We start from the raw sequence: 19474 nt of genomic DNA, 5'->3' as shown, positions 1-19474 counted from the left end.
CATCAGTGAAAAGGGAATAAAATAGCAAAGGATGGAGAAGGAGGCGCAGTGGTATTAATTACCTATTAACAACCTATTAATGGACCAACATATCCTGTAGATAAGAAGTCACCGGGTTTCCATCCTCACAGGGTCATTCATTGGGTAGAAAATCTTTTCATCTTCTGATACAATACAAATTGCTTCAGTTTTGGTACCAACCTGCAGAGCGGCTGTAAACAGCCATCTCTGGGTTAATATTGTTCAGAAAGCCAAGGGTTGCTCTTTTGACAATTAGTTTGTAACCGGCTGTTCTTGGTGTTACATGGCTGAGTGCTTCCAGCGAATTGTAACTCCAGCACATGATGCCATGTTGCGCTGAGCTGACCAATAACTCTGTGGTGGCCGACATACAAATGACACTCTCTTCTTTACCTGGAAGGACTTGATGAATGTCCAAAGCAGCGTCCGGATCCCCTCCCCGCGGCTGAGCAGCTTCACCAGGCGCATGACTCGGAAGAGCCGGAAGAAGGTGATGGAGATTCTGGAGTTCTCCTCCGCATTCTGGAACCCAGAGGCAGAGGGGCAGTGGTTACAGAGCAGACAGGGGAGCTGGAACACCCCCTCTACATAGGCTGCTCGCATCCTGTGCTGTCTTACCTGCCCTGCACTCACACTGGACTCCCCCGGTACTGTGCCCTCTCTGAGCAAGGACACTGGCCCATACAACCCTGATTCCTTCCCCTGACCTCTCACCAGAGGTGACCGAGGAGCTGATTCTCCACTGGGGCCACATTCTGTGAAACGTGAGGGGTGGAGGTTATGGTCCCTAACCTCACAGTACCTTCTCCTTATCATGAGTATACATCTGGCTGGGCAATGTGGAGAGCTTGATTTCCGGCCATTGTGAGCCATGTCCAGCTCAATGCTCCACGCTGAAGACATCACAGAACACAGTGAGGCTGCAGTGCATTAGGATTCTTTACTAATCAGGGCTTTCATCTACATACCCCGAAGTGGCCATTCAGGCAGTTTTTGGGTGACATTAAAGTATTGGGCGGTATATAGAATTACCCCCTCCGTCTGCTTTCAGCGCAACCTGTCCATTCCTCAGTGATGGAATAAGGGAACGGGCTTGTGCTGCTCTGGGACAGAATGGCCCTAAACGTCAAGGCATTTCAGCCTCTGATATTTCTACTGGCTCAAATCCCATCCAAAGTAAGGATGGAGGACTCCAGCGAGGAGTAAAGCTTTTAAATCCAGTATTGCCAACCTACCTCCAGTTGAAGATGACTACTTATCAAGCCCTGAACCAGAGTGCACTGGGATTATAGGTAGTTTGGCAACACTGTAACTCCTACACTGATACACAGAAGCAAGACTGGAGTCAGCTGCCACTTCGGCTAAGAGTTCTCCTATAACTACGCATATATCTAGTTCGCATCCCAGCTACCTTCAGCTCATCTCCCCTGTGTGCACCCTGAGGAACTGGCTTCGGAAGTAGTTCCATGTCACAATGCACAGATTAAGTGTTCTTACCTGCCTCCCCTGTGCTGCCAGGAGGGACAACAATGACCAAGGCAATTCCACAAACTGAAATTGCTTTGCATGGTACTGCAAATCTATTTGGAGAGGAGGAATAAATCCCTTCCCTGCCAATGTCTCTAGTTTTATCTACAGCCAGGTGAAAGCTCTAGTTTCATCATACCCCCCCCCCCCCCTGGAAACCATCCCTGCTAACTCAAGTTGGTTTAACACCCTTATGATGAAATTTCCCATGTTCAATACCACCCCTGGCATCCCCTCTGCCCCATCATCCCCTCCCCACACCTGTAGGGAGAAAACACACCAATGGAGAGAGAACTGAACCACTAGGTTTCTTGCTGTGAATGTGAAGCCGGAGACCTGATCTCAGCACTTTACATGTTGATGGCAGACACTGGCTTTTGTTCATAGTCTGCAATGTCACAAACAGTAGCCTTAAGATTGTGTTGTATTTCTCTGGGGTCTGTACAGCTACCCAGTGGCAGCTATGTAAGCAAATGAGAGAAATTGCTGAGTGTGTTTCATTTCCAAGTGAGTTAGCATTGAAACTTTGCCAAGATTCCCTGGGATTCAATTCCACTCACTGTAGTTTATTTTTTTTTCCAGTTTGGCTGCAAAACCTACAATCTCAAAATCAACCAAAATGTCATAATTCTAAAAGTGTGGGGGAAACAGCCTCAGGAGAGGAGAATCCGGCTTGTGCAGCCAACACAACACAGACAAACAATTTCCTCAAAGTGCAGGTCTCCTCTAAGACAGAGGTACAGTAGAACTCTACTCACACGTTCATAATGCAATTCTCCATTTAATGTGACAGCCAAGAACAGGGAAGGAGGAACGTTTCAGGTCCCACATGGATCTTTTATCATCACCTGATAAAAGGTTACATATGGGAACTGAAACGTTGTCTTTCCACTGTTCTTGGCGCTCACATTAAATGGAGAATTGCATTATGAACGTGTGAGTAGAGCTCTACTTTCAATCTCTACCTTTGAGGAGACCTGCACTTTGAGGAAATCGTTTGTTAAATATGTCATAACATTTTCACAAAATCAGAGGGAAGTGCTTTTAAAAAAGCCCTTGTGTGCACATTGTATGGCCCAGCTAACTGCATTGTGTTTAGGAAAAATTGGGATATAATTTGTGTCTCTTTTCCCCCAGATTCCCTAAAGGGTGCTAAACTATAGCCCATCTTCCATTTATCTGAATGGGAGTTAGGGCGTGCTAAAGCATAGCACACGTTAGTGAATATGGGCCTTTCCAAAGAGTTTTGCTCCCTGTGAGGATCAAAGTTTATAAAGCTATAGATTCTGAGTAAAAGGTGCTGCACGTGAGTTATAATCTATGAGAACGTGGTTGGGTTTACACACTGAATTGGCAAACACTCAGATTTTGATTTGGTAGATCTGGGGGTCCTGGAGAACGTGGTGTATAATACGGAGCGTGAGAGGCAAGGCTTGGGGTTTGGCTGCACAAGTAGAGTCTTATAATGGGGAGTGGAAAGTCCGCAAACCATACTTGAACTCCTCCACCAGTGCATTGCAAAGCAATAGCACCGAAGGGATTAATATCCCCCCCCTCATGTTACCTGCACTGTCTCTGATGCATTCCCCGTTCTATACCGTGTGTTTGCAGGGTAGGGAAGTGGGAGAGAAGAGAGAGACTGAATTCTCCCTGGGGGTAATTCCATTCTTTGAACTTTGTTCCCCAGTTTGCTATGAGCCAAAGGTTCACCTGGGAAGGCAGAGGCTGCATTACCAAGGAAGAAGTAGCATTTGAAATAAAGCTCTAACATCTGTACTTGGCCTTTCTCCCTGGTTACAATAAAACCTCCAATACCACAGCATGACGGTCTGTATGTAAGACCCCGTTGGGTGCTTGAAGACACCTAATAGCCCATTTAAGTGAAGATGTCTTATGGAATAGCATCACTCAAGAAATATGGCCATTCACTTCCAGCTTCCACCCTGATTTCCTGGGGAAATGTTTAGCTCTTAAAGTATTTGAAATTCTTGTAAATATGTGTGCTTTGGAATCCCTGTATAGAATAAATACAATTGTATTGTACTGGTTAGGGCTGGAGCATGGAGACATTGAATATACTGGAAAGGCCTCTTACATTGTTCTCAACAAGTATCCCATTGGTTCGGTTCTCTCCGGGTTAAACGGTCAGGAAGGTTGGTCCGCAGGTAACCCACTTGGGTTAGCTGCCTGACTGGCCTCTCTGGCAGGAAAGGAGTTAATAGAGTCCAAGAGAAGCGGAAGAGTAGACAAAAAAAAACAACAAGTTCACAGTTCAGGAGGCACCAGAAACAAATACACAACATCGCGGCCACATCACATGCACAAGAGAGAGAGAGACTGGACAAGGTTTGGAGAGAGAAGCCCTGTAATCAAGGGCACAAGAGTGACACAGTGTGTCAAGGGGGGTGTCACAGGAAGGAGGACAGTGCTCTGAAGGGTTCTTGGTCTTACCATGGAGGAGGAGCATTGGGCATGTTCACCTGGCTTTAAAGAAAGGTAGACAGAGATAAGATGTAACACCTATATCCACAGGACGGGAAAATACAGCAATTTGGCAACATGAGCAGCACAAGGGCAGAGGAGGACAGAAGCAAATCCAGGGAACTAGCAGTACTAGCACAACACAACTCAAAATCTACACCTCGTAGAGCATTGTAACTGGGGTGCTGATGAACTGGGGTGTGGAGCTACTCCTGTTCTCTGATCATCATGCCATTGTTCTTTGTTTTTGCTTACGTTTTTTTCCATGTAATCTCCCTTCCTTTACTTCACAACGGCTGTTCAAGAAGGGAACAGCTGATGTGATACTCAGTTGACAGTGAGAAGTATACTTGGAGGAAGCCAATGTATGTCTCAAGACACTACATTAACCGCAGTGGCCAAAAACCATAGGTGGGGTGGGATTATGGGAAGAAATTCTAGATTTTCAAAATGAGAACCCTACACATGGCAGATAATATATATATATATATATATATATATATATATATATATTTACACACATAGTAGTTTAAATAATACTGTTGCCTCAAATATGGATTTAGAGATTCCAATATGACTCCTTTGGGCCCTCTTTGTTATTACTGAATTGTTTAACCTGCTTTCCTGTGGGGAAAATACGCTCCTGCAAAGAATGCGAACGCCAACCCGTCATTTATTTAAAATGACTAACAAAAATATTCTGCCTTCTGCCCTCCTCCGTCCGCCTGGGAGCTCCCGCGGGGGGGGGGGGGGGGGATCCGTGTCGCAGGAATCAAAAACGAGCGGAAAATGTTACAGTGTTTTCATGTGGAAAAAGCTGTTGCGTTTAAAAGGTGCAATCCTTCCAAAAACATTGTGAGAAAGACACAGGGAAGCAAAGTTGTATCGGCATTTCCTGGGCGATAACCCTGCTCTCTTTGTATTCAGCAATCCAACCACCTTGGACGATATCTCCAGAATGTGTTGGGCGGCTGTAGACATCATGACAAGTTGGTGAAGAGGGCACAGAAAAAAAGTGATTTTTTTTTGTTTTGTTCGGTGTGTAACAGATTGCATCTTTAACACATCGTCGTTATTTCATAAGAAATCCTCTTCGGTGCTAGCGTATTGCAAAGCAGCGTGTTACAGGCCTCTCCAGCACTGAAATGGTTAACCCAAGTCTAAAATACGCGTGGAATATAGCAGGGGGTGATCAACTCCAGTTCTCAAGCACCCCCCAACAGGTCAGGTTTTCAGGATATCCCTGCGTCAGCACAGGTGGCTCAATCAATTCCTGCTTCAGGACAGGTGGCTCAATCAGAGGCTCAGTCTTTGACTGAGCCACCTGTGCTGAAGCTGGGATATCCTGAAAACCTGACCTGTTGGAGGGGGCGGGGGGTCTTGAGGACTGGCGCTAAGCACCCCTGGAATATAGACACAAATAAGACTCATAGGAAAGGGGCACCCATATTTTAAAGGGTTGTTTTGCCCATGGAGGGAGAACATAACAGCATCAGCCTTATATTATATATATATATTTTTTAAATCTGATATTGCATTAAGAAAATGAATATTTGAACCCTCTTTCACAATACAGTTATATGGGCAGTAATTGTATTTCTGATCTTTATACATTAGAAAAAGCAAAGGAGACTGGCTGCACACTAGCCACTTCATGCCAGAAAGGTTAAAGGATAGGAGTTGGTGCTCAATCAGGCCAGGATAGGCCTGGAGAGATCCACTATCGCAGGAACGGCAGGAGGCACGCGAATAAAGCAGAGGCGCTCAACTCCAGTCCTCAACCCCACCCAACAGCTCAGGGTTTCAGGATATCCCTGCTTCAGCACAGGTGGCTCAATCAGAAGTTATTGAGTGACCTGTGCTGAAGCAGGGACTGATTGAGCCCCCCCCCCAACAGGTCAGGTTTTCAGGATGTGTCAGCATCAGCACAGGTAGCTCAATCAGTCCCTGCTTCAGCACCGGTGGCTCAATCAGAGGTTCGATTGGGCCACTTGTACTGAAGCTGGCACATCCTGAAAACCTGCCCTGTTTGGGGCGGTTTGCGGACTGGGAGTTGAGCGGCCCTGCCATAGACCAGCGCATCGGCGGAATAAAAGGAAACGGTGCGCTTAAATGGGGAGGCGGGGGACCAATGAAAGAGCATCACTTTGCGGCATCACCGGCAGAAGGGTTTGAGACACATTAGCAAGCAATAAGTGGCAGTGAAAGGGTTAAAGAAGATGCCCACATAGTGAGTTGCAGGTTTTTCTGTAGGGATGTTGGTCATTTTTTTAAATTGCTAATGGCTCCGCACTCGGATATCACTTGGGCCTCACATGTGCCAGAAAGGGGCCCCTGTCCTGTCTTAAAAAATTGGGATGGGGAAAAAAATAAAAAATCTTGCATAAAATAGAGCAGGGGTGTTAAACTCCAGTCCTCAAGCCCCCCCCCCCCCAACAGGACAGGTTTTCAGGCTATCCTTGCTTCAGCACAGATGGCTCAATCAGAGGCTCAGTCGAAGAATGCGTCACCTGCGGACTGAATTTGAGCCACCTGTACTGATGGGAGAGGGGGGGGGGGGGCTTGAGGACTGGCGTTGAGCACCCCTGAGATAGAGCTCCCCAAGGTCTGTCCTCAAGGGCAATCAACAGGCCAGGTTTTGTTCAAGATTTCTCTCATTAACATTTAATTAATTAGTCAAGTAATCCAGCTATAATTATCATTGTGACAACTAGGCTCAATGTAGATGTCACCCTTAGAGCAGTGTTTCCCAACTCCAGTCATCAAGTTCCCGCCAACAGGTCAGGTTTTCAGGATGTCCCAGCTTCAGCACAGATGTCTCAGTCTGATTGAGCCACCTGTGCTGAAGAAGGAATAGCCTGAAAACCTGACCTGTTGGCGGGTACTTGATGCCATGAGTTGGGAAACACTGCTCTAGAGCAGGGATGTGCGATTTTCTGGGAGGGGCGCGGTGCTTACAGAGGCCCCCGCTCTCTTCCCAAAGGCATTTGAATTAAATGCCGGGGGGTGCGGCTAAGGCATCTGCATGGTCCCTTACCTTGGCTCAGACGGCTTCTGGCAATGTGACGTCCCATGACATCGTGACGTCAGAACGCCGGAGCCTAGGTAAGGAGGGGGGGTGCGCGAGGAGGGGGGGAGAGCCGGCAGGGAGGCGTGGGGGAGAAAGAATGCGCACTCCCTGCTCAATTAAACCTGGACCCCTGGAAGTGAAACCTCAGGCAGCTCCAGGTTTGGAAGTCTCCCAACGTCACGTATACATCAGGAGTGGCCAGACTGCAATGGGTTATCAGACTGACACCATCCTTAACCCCCTGCAGTGAAGGGGTGAGCACAGCCCTGGCTCATGACTGTAACGGGACGGTCACAACAAAACACATTTTTCTGGGCATCACCTTTAAAAATGGTGTCCTTGTTTCCTTGATAATGGGGTAATTACAGGGGCGCTCATTTAGCTATTACATGTAACTTTGGTAGAAGCAGATAAGAAAAGTTGCATTATGCTCTGGCAGATATGTTAATAAAAATATTATTATATATATATATCTATAAACTACATTGCAAAGATTCAAAGCACAGTTAAATAAAAGCCGGTAATAACCCTATTAACCCCTTGACGGCTAGAGGGGCAACAACTTAGTGTCAGCTTTATTCCGTGAGCAAGGCTTATGCAAAGAAGGTTTTGCTGAATGACGTGGACAATGTGTGTGATTGAGACACGGCGTGCTCATTTGCACGTTATTACCTAGAATCCCTGGCTGCAGTGGAAGCACGGTATGCTAACAGATAATGGGGAAAGACAGGGTTGCAGACCTGTCTGAGACATGTGAATGTGCTCACAAGCGGGATCTTTATTTGTTTGCGATAAAAATGCTAGCTTATTTCCTTTGCGGTCAAATCACCGTATGCTAGTAATAAGCACCACTGTTTTTTTTTTTAACACAATGGGGCATTACAAGTCATTTCTATTGCACTGTTTTATTGCGCAAACCTTTTGCAGACGAGGCAGCATTACCCTTTCAACAACAGGTTTGGGACATGTAAGTGTCAGCACTTGTATTAGTAACCCCTGCATTTCCAGAGAAGCCTGCAACCCATCGCGGCAATACGATGAACGCCCACGAAATGTACTAAGTACCCAGTGTGCAGTGTACTGCGTATATAGAAGTGAGGGGCGGATACTCCAGCTGTACCTAGCACACGCAGGAAGAGAGCGCCTGGTCACACAGACACACAAAAAAAAAAGTCTTCACTGGTGTAACACGTGGTCTGTGACCCCAGGGAGAGAGATAGTGAGACGTGACGAGAGGGCTGGTGGGGGAGCAGAGAGAAAGAGGGGGTGGGAGATAATGCAGGGGTGGGTAACTTCAGTCCCCAAGAGCCATCAACAGGTCAGGTTTTCAGGATATCCCTGCTTCAGCACAGGGGGCTCAATCAGTGGCTCAGTCAAAGACTGAGCCACTGATTTGAGCCCCTTGTGCTGAAGCAGGGATATCCTGACAACCTGACCTGTTGGTGGCCCTTGGGCACTGAAGTTGCCCACCCCTGTGCTACTGGCATCCGTGTCATAAAGGTGTGGGAACATCGTGGAAGAGAGAGGTGAGGGGAGCCACAGCAGCCTGGCCTTGGACACACCAAGGGCTTAACCTATTTACTGCTGGAGGAGCTTTCAAAGGTATTCTAATGTCTGAGTGTGCTGTGGTCATGTCAGCAGTCTATATTAGAAAATAAAACACATCAGCAGATTTAGATGCAAGTCAAATATATAAAAACAAAACAAAACAAAAAATCGATGAGCTGCACTACGGCAAAAAGTGTGGAAATGCCGAGTTCTGGGTCTGACAATTACGCCCTCCCGTCTCAATCCCAGAACACGTCACAAAGGGTGTATCTGGTGCGGAACTTTAGGGAATATACTAAAAGTGTGGATGCCAGTTTGTGGTAGGATTCTGGGATATATTTATGGGTAACTGTATTTCCATGCTTCTGTGTCACATTTAAGGCAGACGCATTAACTCATACAATGCCAGAGGCGCCGGTGTTATGACCAGGTCCCCTCTTGCCCCGGAGGGATAAATATTCCCATGGCACTGCTGTACGCTAACCAACACATATATACGCAGATCTGTGTGTGTAGGTTAGTGGGTGCAAAGGGGTTAAGCTCACATGCTGTTTTACCGTCATGGGCTGCTTGGGCCTGTGTGACAAACCCAAAATCGGGGAAACTCCGCTGCATGTGACACAATCAATTATTTTAGTTTTTCAGTGCCAGGAAACCGAATTCAAAGCCGTTAACGGGCAACACTGGAAGCGAACATGAGATGGGGACAGTGGAAAGAAAGGTGACAAATCTGCCAACTAACGCCAACCCAATAGTGAGATGATCCAGGGCGGTCTTTCTTCAGAGCTCACTATTACAGCAAGGTTGCTAACGGAACAGTGAACGGGTATACAAAACCAGAACTGGATCATTATCACACTGTGACCTGGAATTAGTTGGTAGGTGGCATATGGTACTGGCTTATCCAGTTCAGGATTTGCTACGGGGATGGTTGATTTTTAAAAGACTGAACATGATGAGAAAAAAAAAATGGTGTTAAGTGGCTCGTTCTTTTTAAAATATAAAGGACTCAAAAGAGCTGTGTTTTACTAAATGGAAATCACCGATGGTTTATAGTGGGCTATCAAAAGATATGTTAATAAAGATTTTTTTTTTTTAATGTTAAAAATACCAACGCGTTTTGCATAATCACATCGTCCTTTATCAAGGCAGAGGTATTTCTCAGGCTAGGTATCTGCCTTGAGAAAAGACGTAGTGATCAACTGAAACGCGTTGTTTTTTTTTTTTTAAATATTAAAATATCTTTTGATAGCCAGAGGGCTTATTTTTCCTTTGAATGTTATTTCCTCCTTTTGGATGAAAAGCTGCATCGAGGGAGTTGGGTGAAACATGGAGACGCATTGAGGGAAACAGCTTTAGCATAAAAATATAGGTCCGACGGGTTTGTTGGAGGTCACGGAACGTCTTGCATGCCACGTCGTAGCGGCAGCAACTGAAAACGCCAAATGGAGGATGTCACTGAGGTAATATGCGAACACACAACTCTAATAAAAAGGAGCGATAAAGCTGCAGAGAATTGCTGGGGGGAAAAACATGTGCAGAAGACCTCAGGTGAGTTCCCTTTGGTAACAAACAGCTCTTTTTTGTTCCTCATACTTTCAATGAATAAGCCACTTACATATGCCAGGAGAGATCGACATGCAACCACTCCATGTGATTGAGGATGGACCTAAAATTGCTTGTACTTTTTGATACTACTAGTGTGTAATAAAATCGTTCTCATGTATAGGAAGTGGTATAAATAAATATATCAAGAATAAGTAACAAATAGAAAGGTTTTGTTTTGCTGGTGCAGTATTAGTCATTTTTTAAATATCTCATTCCAGTGTCTTGGGGGAAGGGCCAGTTATCTGCTTTAAGAGACTCTTCACCTGGGGAGACACCCTCTCCCCAATCTTATCCCTTCAACTCTCCCCAATCTTCAGGACACGCCAGATCTGGTGTTTGGGATACAGACGGAAATTCCTATTCACATACGAATGGCGTGTCTGTAGCAAGGTAATGTTGCTGTTTCTCTGTCTCAGTGTCAATATATCAGGGTATTTATTGTAGTGTCCAAGGTGTCAGCATGTTATCTGTGAAAGGTCAATAGGCTCTAACTTATTCATTACTACTAAATTCTTTTATCTGGCCTCCCTGCGTCACACCTCTCCCTCTGACAATCCGTTCAAAATCCATACACCATCCGAGTGCTCTTTGCAGGGGGTGAGAATGGTGAAACTCCGCCAAACTGTGCAGTGGGAAAGGGTACGCTCCATGATCACCGCAGTGGGAAAGGGTACGCTCCTTGATCGCCGCAGTGGGAAAGAGAACGCTCCTTGATCGCCGCACTGGGAAAGGGTACGCTCCATGATCACCGCAGTGGGAAAGGGTACGCTCCTTGATCGCCGCAGTGGGAAAGGGTACGCTCCATGATCGCCGCAGTGGGAAAGGGTATGCTCCATGATCACCGCAGTGGGAAAGGGTACGCTCCTTGATCGCCGCAGTGGGAAAGGGTACGCTCCTTGATCGCCGCAGTGGGAAAGGGTACGCTCCATGATCGCCGCAGTGGGAAAGGGTATGCTCCATGATCACCGCAGTGGGAAAGGGTACGCTCCATGATCACCGCAGTGGGAAAGGGTACGCTCCTTGATCGCCGCAGTGGGAAAGGGTACGCTCCTTGATCACCGCAATGGGAAAGGGTACGCTCCTTGATCACCGCAGTGGGAAAGGGTACGCTCCATGATCACCGCAGTGGGAAAGGGTACGCTCCATGATCACCGCAGTGGGAAAGTGTACGTTCCTTGATCACCGCAATGGGAAAGGGTACTTTCCTTGATCACCGCAGAGGGAAAGGGTACTTTCCTTGATCACCGCAGAGGGAAAGGGTACGCTCCATGATCACCGCAGTGGGAAAGGGTACGCTCCTTGATCACCGCAGTGGGATAGGGTACGCTCCTTGATCACCGCAATGGGAAACGGTACGCTCCATGATCACCGCAGTGGGAAAGGGTACTCTCCATGATCACCGCAGTGGGAAAGGGTACGCTCCATGATCACCGCAGTGGGAAAGTGTATGCTCCCTGATCACCGCAGTGGGAAAGGGTACGCTCCTTGTTCACCGCAGTAGGAAAGGGTACGCTCCATGATCACCGCAGTGGGAAAGGGTACGCTCCATGATCACCGCAGTGGGAAAGGGTACGCTCCATAATCACCGCAGTGGGAAAGGGTACGCTCCTTGATCACCGCAGTGGGAAAAGGTACGCTCCTTGATCGCCGCAGTGGGAAAGGGTACGCTCCATGATCACCGCAGTGGGAAAGTGTACGCTCCTTGATCGCCGCAGTGGGAAAGGCTACGCTCCTTGATCACCGCAGTGGGAAAGGGTACGCTCCTTGATCGCCGCAGTGGGAAAGGGTACGCTCCTTGATCACCGCAGTGGGAAAGGGTACGCTCCTTGATCACCGCAGTGGGAAAGGGTACGCTCCTTGATCACTGCAGTGGGAAAGGGTACGCTCCTTGATCGCCGCAGTTGGAAAGGGTACGCTCCTTGATCACCGCAGTGGGAAAGGGTACGCTCCTTGATCACCCCAGTGGGAAAGGGTACGCTCCATGATCACCGCAGTGGGAAAGGGTACGCTCCTTGATCGCCGCAGTGGGAAAGGGTACGCTCCTTGATCACCGCAGTGGGAAAGGGTACGCTCCTTGATCACCGCAGTGGGAAAGGGTACGCTCCTTGATCACTGCAGTGGGAAAGGGTACGCTCCTTGATCGCCGCAGTTGGAAAGGGTACGCTCCTTGATCGCCGCAGTGGGAAAGGGTACGCTCCTTGATCAACACAGTGGGAAACGTTACGCTCCTTGATCACTGCAGTGGGAAAGGGTACGCTCCTTGATCACCCCAGTGGGAAAGGGTACGCTCCTTGATCACCGCAGTGGGAAAGGGTACGCTCCTTGATCACCCCAGTGGGAAAGGGTACGCTCCTTGATCACCGCAGTGGGATAGTGTACGCTCCTTGATCGCCGCAGTGGGAAAGGGTACGCTCCTTGATCACCGCAGTGGGATAGTGTACGCTCCTTGATCGCCGCAGTGGGAAAGGGTACGCTCCTTGATCACCGCAGTGGGAAAGGGTACGCTCCTTGATCGCAGCAGTGGGAAAGGGTACGCTCCATGATCGCCGCAGTGGGAAAGGGTACGCTCCTTGATCGCCGCAGTGGGAAAGGGTACACTCCATGATCAACACAGTGGGAAAGGGTACGCTCCATGATCACCGCAGTGGGAAAGGATACGCTCCATGATCGCAGCAGTGGGAAAGGGTACGCTCCATGATCACCGCAGTGGGAAAGGATACGCTCCATGATCGCCGCAGTGGGAAAGGGTACGCTCCATGATCGCCGCAGTGGGAAAGGATACGCTCCATGATCGCCGCAGTGGGAAAGGGTACGCTCCATGATCACCGCAGTAGGAAAGGGTACGCTCCTTGATCACCGCAGTGGGAAAGGTTACGCTCCATGATCACCGCAGTGGGAAAGGGTACGCTCCTTGATCACCGCAGTGGGAAAGTGTACGCTCCTTGATCACCGCAGTGGGAAAGGGTACGCTCCATGATCACCGCAGTGGGAAAGGGTACGCTCCTTGATCACCGCAGTGGGAAAGGGTACGCTCCATGATCGCCGCAGTGGGAAAGGGTACGCTCCATGATCACCGCAGTGGGAAAGGGTACGCTCCATGATCACCGCAGTGGGAAAGGATACGCTCCATGATCGCCGCAGTGGGAAAGGGTACGCTCCATGATCGCCGCAGTGGGAAAGGGTACGCTCCTTGATCGCCGCAGTGGGAAAGGGTACGCTCCATGATCACCGCAGTGGGAAAGGGTACGCTCCTTGATCACCGCAGTGGGAAAGGGTACGCTCCATGATCGCCGCAGTGGGAAAGGGTACGCTCCTTGATCACCGCAGTGGGAAAGGGTACGCTCCTTGATCACCGTAGTGGGAAAGGTACGCTCCATGATCACCGCAGTGGGAAAGGGTACGCTCCTTGATCACCGCAGTGGGAAAGTGTACGCTCCTTGATCGCCGCAGTGGGAAAGGGTACGCTCCTTGATCACCACAGTGGGAAAGTGTACGCTCCATGATCACCGCAGTGGGAAAGGGTACGCTCCTTGATCGCCGCAGTGGGAAAGGGTACGCTCCATGATCACCGCAGTGGGAAAGGGTACGCTTCATGATCGCCGCAGTGGGAAAGTGTACGCTCCTTGATCACCGCAGTGGGAAAGGGTACGCTCCATGATCACAGCAGTGGGAAAGGGTACGCTCCTTGATCACCGCAGTGGGAAAGGGTACGCTCCATGATCGCCGCAGTGGGAAAGGGTACGCTCCTTGATCGCCGCAGTGGGAAAGGGTACACTGCATGATCGCCGCAGTGGGAAAGGGTACGCTCCTTGATCGCCGCAGTGGGAAAGGGTACGCTCCTTGATCGCCGCAGTGGGAAAGGGTACGCTCCTTGATCACCGCAGTGGGAAAGGGTACGCTCCATGATCACCGCAGTGGGAAAGGGTACGCTCCTTGATCACCGCAGTGGGAAAGTGTACGCTCCTTGATTGCAGCAGTAGGAAAGGGTACGCTCCTTGATCGCCACAGTGGGAAAGGGTACGCTCCTTGATCCCCGCAGTGGGAAAGGGTACGCTCCTTGATCACCGCAGTGGGAAAGGGTACGCTCCATGATCGCCGCAGTGGGAATGGGTACGCTCCTTGATCACCGCAGTGGGAAAGGTACGCTCCATGATCACCGCAGTGGGAAAGGGTACGCTCCTTGATCGCCGCAGTGGGAAAGGTACGCTCCATGATCGCCGCAGTGGGAAAGGGTACGCTCCATGATCGCCGCAGTGGGAAAGGGTACGCTCCATGATCACCGCAGTGGGAAAGGGTACGCTCCTTGATCGCCGCAGTGGGAAAGGGTACACTCCATGATCACCGCAGTGGGAAAGGGTACGCTCCTTGATCGCCGCAGTGGGAAAGGGTACCCTCCATGATCACCGCAGTGGGAAAGGGTACGCTCCTTGATCGCCGCAGTGGGAAAGGGTACGCTCCTTGATCACCAGAATGGGATTGCTGATACTACCCCTGAAATCAAAAGAAGGCATAACCCCTCTTGATTTCAGGTTTTTGTGTGACCACAAAAAAATCAAAACAAACAAAACAAATGTAAAAGCATTCACATAAAAACAATGAAACACAAAGGTGATATATTGAGGGGTATCACAACCCCTGCCCGTCAGATTGTGGTCAGAGGAGAAATATCACACAGTGCCCACACACACGTGTATATGTACATAGACATATTTACATATTTTATATTTCATCATCTTCAGCCCTTGTTGTCCCACTGCTGGATGAAGGCCTCCTCAATGATCTCCCAGGTTCTGCTGTTACAAGCCTCTCCTCAAGTTGCTCCAACAAATTTTCTGATTTCATCCTCCCATCTTACTTTTGGTCGTCGTCTTGGTATTTCAATCTCTCTTTGAATCCAGTTGAGTACCATCTTTGTACAGCGATAATCATTTCTTCTTGTGATATGTCCGGCCTACCACTAGTTTAATTTCTTCACTCTTGTGATGATGTCATAGACTTTGGCTCGGTTTCAAACCTATTCATTCTTCTTCCTATCTCTTCGGGTTATACCCTGCATACATCTTGGCGGTTCTGTCGGTCGACACCATTACAAGTCTTCAGAGAAGTTACATCAGCGGAGCTGAACCAGACGGACATTCCCCTATATGGGTTTGGTTTTCACAGGCCAATTCTTTCAAGGGTTATCTGTCCAGGCGCCAACAAAGTCTTTTTTTCCTACTACCTCCAGCTGCATACATCCCGCCATAGTTCTTTGCATGGTCTGAAGTTTTTGAATTATCTTTGCATTTAGAGTCCAAGTTTCACATCCATATGTGAGCACTGGAAGAATACACTAGTCAACAACTTTCCTCTTTCGTCTTGAGCCACAGTGAAAGGTTCCCTTGAAATATTGTCTTGTTTCTTACAAATGCCTCCATCCCATCTTCATTCTCCTATTGATTTCATTCAATACAGTAGGTTTCCAATCATTGTTATTTGCTGGCCAAGGTAGACATAGGCCCTTATTAAGTAAGGTGTGATAAGCGCAGATAACGTGCCATCGCATGGAAAGACCATTGACTTTAGTGAGGCTTTTCCTGCGACAGCACGTGATCTGGGCTCATCACACCTTACAGAATAAGGGCCATAGTCTTTGACTTCTAGTTCTATTCAATTTGTTTCAAGCTTTGCCGACTTGACACATTTGTTGGACACCACTTTGGTCTTGCGGAGATTCATATGGAGGTCCACTTTCTTACTTCCTTCGGTGGAGTTTTCCAATTTGTTGCTGTAGATCTTCTGGACTTGTGATAAAAATAACAATGTTATCTGCAAATCGTAGGTCATTGTAATATTCACCGTTGATTTTGGTTCTTTTATCTTCCCAATCTAATGTCTTGAATAATTCTTCAAGTGTTGCTATGAAAAGCTTTGGTGATATGGAGCGTCCCTGCCGCACTCCCTTGCTGATCCTCATCTTTCTTGTATCTTCATGTAATCTCATGGCATTCTCGTAAATGTTCTTTATAATATCAATACATACGTGAACACATTGTCTTCTTAATGCATCTAAGGTTACGGCCCCAGTCATACCTGCAGCATGCGCACCTGGAGGCGTGCGCAGTTTAAAGCCGTGATCACACAAAGCGTGCCACAGCGGCCACTGGGAACCTGGCCTTAGAGCCAGGGGTGTGCAAATTCTTTTGCTTCGCCTCCACTGTGTGCCGGCCCCAGCGCTCGTGCCCCCCCCCTCACATGACCCCGCATCGCGACACGACCCCGCGGTGTTATTTGATGCTGGGTTGTCATGGCGACATGATCAGAAGCCGGCTGAATCCCAGTAAGTTGAGGTTACCGAGGGCTTGCGCGGTCCCCGGCATTTACTTTAAATGCCTCGGGGAAGAGCCCGTGCCCCCCCCCACTCCCCAAGAAAAATCCCATGCCCCCAAATGGGGGGCGCACCCCCCAGTTTGCACCCCCCTGCCTTAGACCACTGAGGTGTAGTTAGAATAAAATGCTTTTTCCTAATCTATGAATCCTAAACTGCTTGGTACATTGTATTCATGACTTTGGGAAATTACTTCTTGTATGACTTGGATGTGGTCTATTGTGTTGTATGCACTGCGAAATCCCACTTGTTCTGTAGGCAAAGTCCAGGTCTGTTATAGACAATTAGTGAGTACTGTATGCGAGTAGTGATTGGAAGTAGACTGATTGGTCTGTAGTTCTTGAGGTCTTTTCTTTCTTGTGGATGAAGATGAATTATTACTCCATTGTCCTAGAATTTTCCTGTTCTTCACGCAGCATGTAAAGAGTTGTGCACGAAGGATTCTTGCTACTTTTTTTCCCAGCTTCTCTCAAGATTTCAGTTGGAATTCCATCTTCCCCGGGAGCCTTCCCATTCTTCATGGATTTCTTTTGCTTTTGATACCTTTGGAAGGTCGCATGGTACATCATTGGGGGTTTCTGCTCGCTTGTCCTCTCCTGGATAATGCCTTATGTGTTCGCGTACAATTTGATGTATATGTCCTCAACTTTTTTTATGATAAGTGCACAGTCTTTTATTATTGATCCATTGTCTTGTTTGAGTGCGATGATTTGCTTACTCCTACTCATAAGTCGCCGCTTTGTCTTCTTTAAGCTATTCTTATCTTCGATAGACTTAGGCCTGGGACATAGTAAGCGCTTAGGTGCTGCTGATCGCTCTCGCTTGCTGGCGCTCGCTCTACCAGGAGCTTTTTGCTGTCCTGACAGAGGAGACAGCAAGCGCTTGGGAGGCGGGTATCACTGTGTGTGTGTCACTTGGTAGCTGTCAGTGTGTGTGTGTCACTTTGAAGTGGTCTGTGTGTTTGAGTGTCACTGGGGAACGTGTGTGTGTGTGTGTGTGTGTGTGTGTGTGTGTGTGTGTGTGTGTGTGTGTGTGTGTGTGTGTGTGTGTGTGTGTGTGTGTGTGTGTGTGTGTGTATATATTATATAATATTTTAAAAATAAAAAGAAAGACATGTGAGAATAAATTATTTATTAACATTGTGCAACTTTGATAAATATATTCACGCACGCACACACGCACACGCACATGCATACACACACACACACACACGGATACACACACACATGCATACACACACACATACACACACACAATGCACACACACATGCACACACACATATACACACACACACACATATACATACACACACACACACACACACACACATACATACATGCACACACACACGCATACACACACACACACGCGCATACACACATGCATACACACACACACACACACGCATACACACACACACATGCATACACATACACACAATGCACACACACATGCACACACATATACATATACACACACACAGACACACGCACACACACACACACACACACACACACACACACATGCATACACACACACATGCATACACATACACACACACAATGCACACACACATGCACACACATATACATACACACACACACACACACACACACACACACACACACACACACACACACACACATGCATACACACACAAATAGACACACAGACACACAGAGGAGACATGGATCGGGGCAGAAGGGGGACATGGATCGAGGCAGAAGGGGGACAGGGATCGGGGAAGAAGGGGGACATGGATCGGGGCAGAAGGGGGACATGGATCGGGGCAGAAGGGGGACATGGATCGGGGCAGAAGGGGGACAGGGATCGGGGCAGAAGGGGGAAGGGATCGGGGCAGAAGGTGACAGGGATCGGGGCAGAAGGGGGACAGGGATCGGGGCAGAAGGGGGACAGGGATCGGGGCAGAGGGGGACAGACCGTCAGGGGGCGGGCGCGTCACTGGCCGGGGGCGGGCCAGTGACGTCACGGAGCTGGTTCGCCCTCATTGGGCGAACCGCTCACGTGACCGGCCTGTCTCGCCGGCAAGCGGGGGGATTTTAAATTCCCCTAAGACCTGCGCTTCCGCAAGCGCGCGGAAGCGCAGGTGAGCCCCTACTAAAGCCGCTCTAATTGCGGCTGTAGGGGCTCAGTGCCGAGCGGAAGCGCACATGGCCAAGGCCTTATTTGCCATATCCCAGCTACAGCTTCAGTTATACGCTTGCGTAACATCTTGCACAGCTCTGCATATTCAATTCTTGTTCTTGCGTTAAGGGATTGTTTCATTTCATGTCCTTTTCTCAGTAACTGCTTTGTCTCTGATATTTTCTTATCCTATTTTTCGTTAGCGGTTCCTAGTTTTTTTTTCTGCGCATTCAACTACAATCTTCATAAGTGCTTGATAATTGTTTGTTAAAGCACCCCCGTGCATTTTGAACGAGCCGAAGTGATGTTTCAGCTCTAGTTGAAATTCTCTGCCATTATTCTTGAGGATCTTGATGTCGATTGTTTTTGTCTTCTTTTTAAGTAGTTTTCTTATTCCCAGCTCTACGATCACATGTAATTTGTAGCGAACCAATCGGTGATCACTGCTTGTGTCAAAACGGTTAAAGAATGTGCTGTCTCCAATCACGTGTTTCTTGTTGGTAAGGATACAGTCAATTTAATTATTTATTCCATTGGTCTCACTTCATCTCCATTTAGTATTTGGATTCTTCTTGAAGAATTCATTAGTGATGTAGACGTTTTCACATTCTGAGGTTCTGCGAATCTGTCTCCACGATTATTCCTGTTGCCATAACCCTACTTATGAACAAAGGATACCTATCAAGAACATAGATGTAAAGAAAAG

At 48.1% G+C, this 19474-nt stretch overlaps 1 protein-coding gene across 11 annotated transcripts in view; it reads right to left on the bottom strand.

The window, feature by feature from the left end:
* The window catches only part of CACNA1C (calcium voltage-gated channel subunit alpha1 C), a 470141-nt gene that overhangs the window by 26209 nt on the left and 424458 nt on the right, over positions 1–19474 (bottom strand). For 10 of the 11 annotated variants that reach the window (XM_075602406.1, XM_075602396.1, XM_075602400.1 and 7 more), the window contains 2 exons: positions 4000–4032; positions 415–543 (listed from right to left, as the gene is read on the bottom strand). In XM_075602406.1, coding sequence (XP_075458521.1) covers positions 415–543; positions 4000–4032 — 162 coding nt within the window. The remainder of the gene's footprint in view (positions 1–414; positions 544–3999; positions 4033–19474) is intronic. The other variant, XM_075602404.1, reaches the window with a different exon arrangement.

This window comes from Ascaphus truei, chromosome 5 (genome assembly GCF_040206685.1).
Source record: "Ascaphus truei isolate aAscTru1 chromosome 5, aAscTru1.hap1, whole genome shotgun sequence".
Classification (NCBI taxonomy): Eukaryota; Metazoa; Chordata; class Amphibia; order Anura; family Ascaphidae; genus Ascaphus; species Ascaphus truei.
This window is presented reverse-complemented; position numbering and strand designations above follow the sequence as displayed.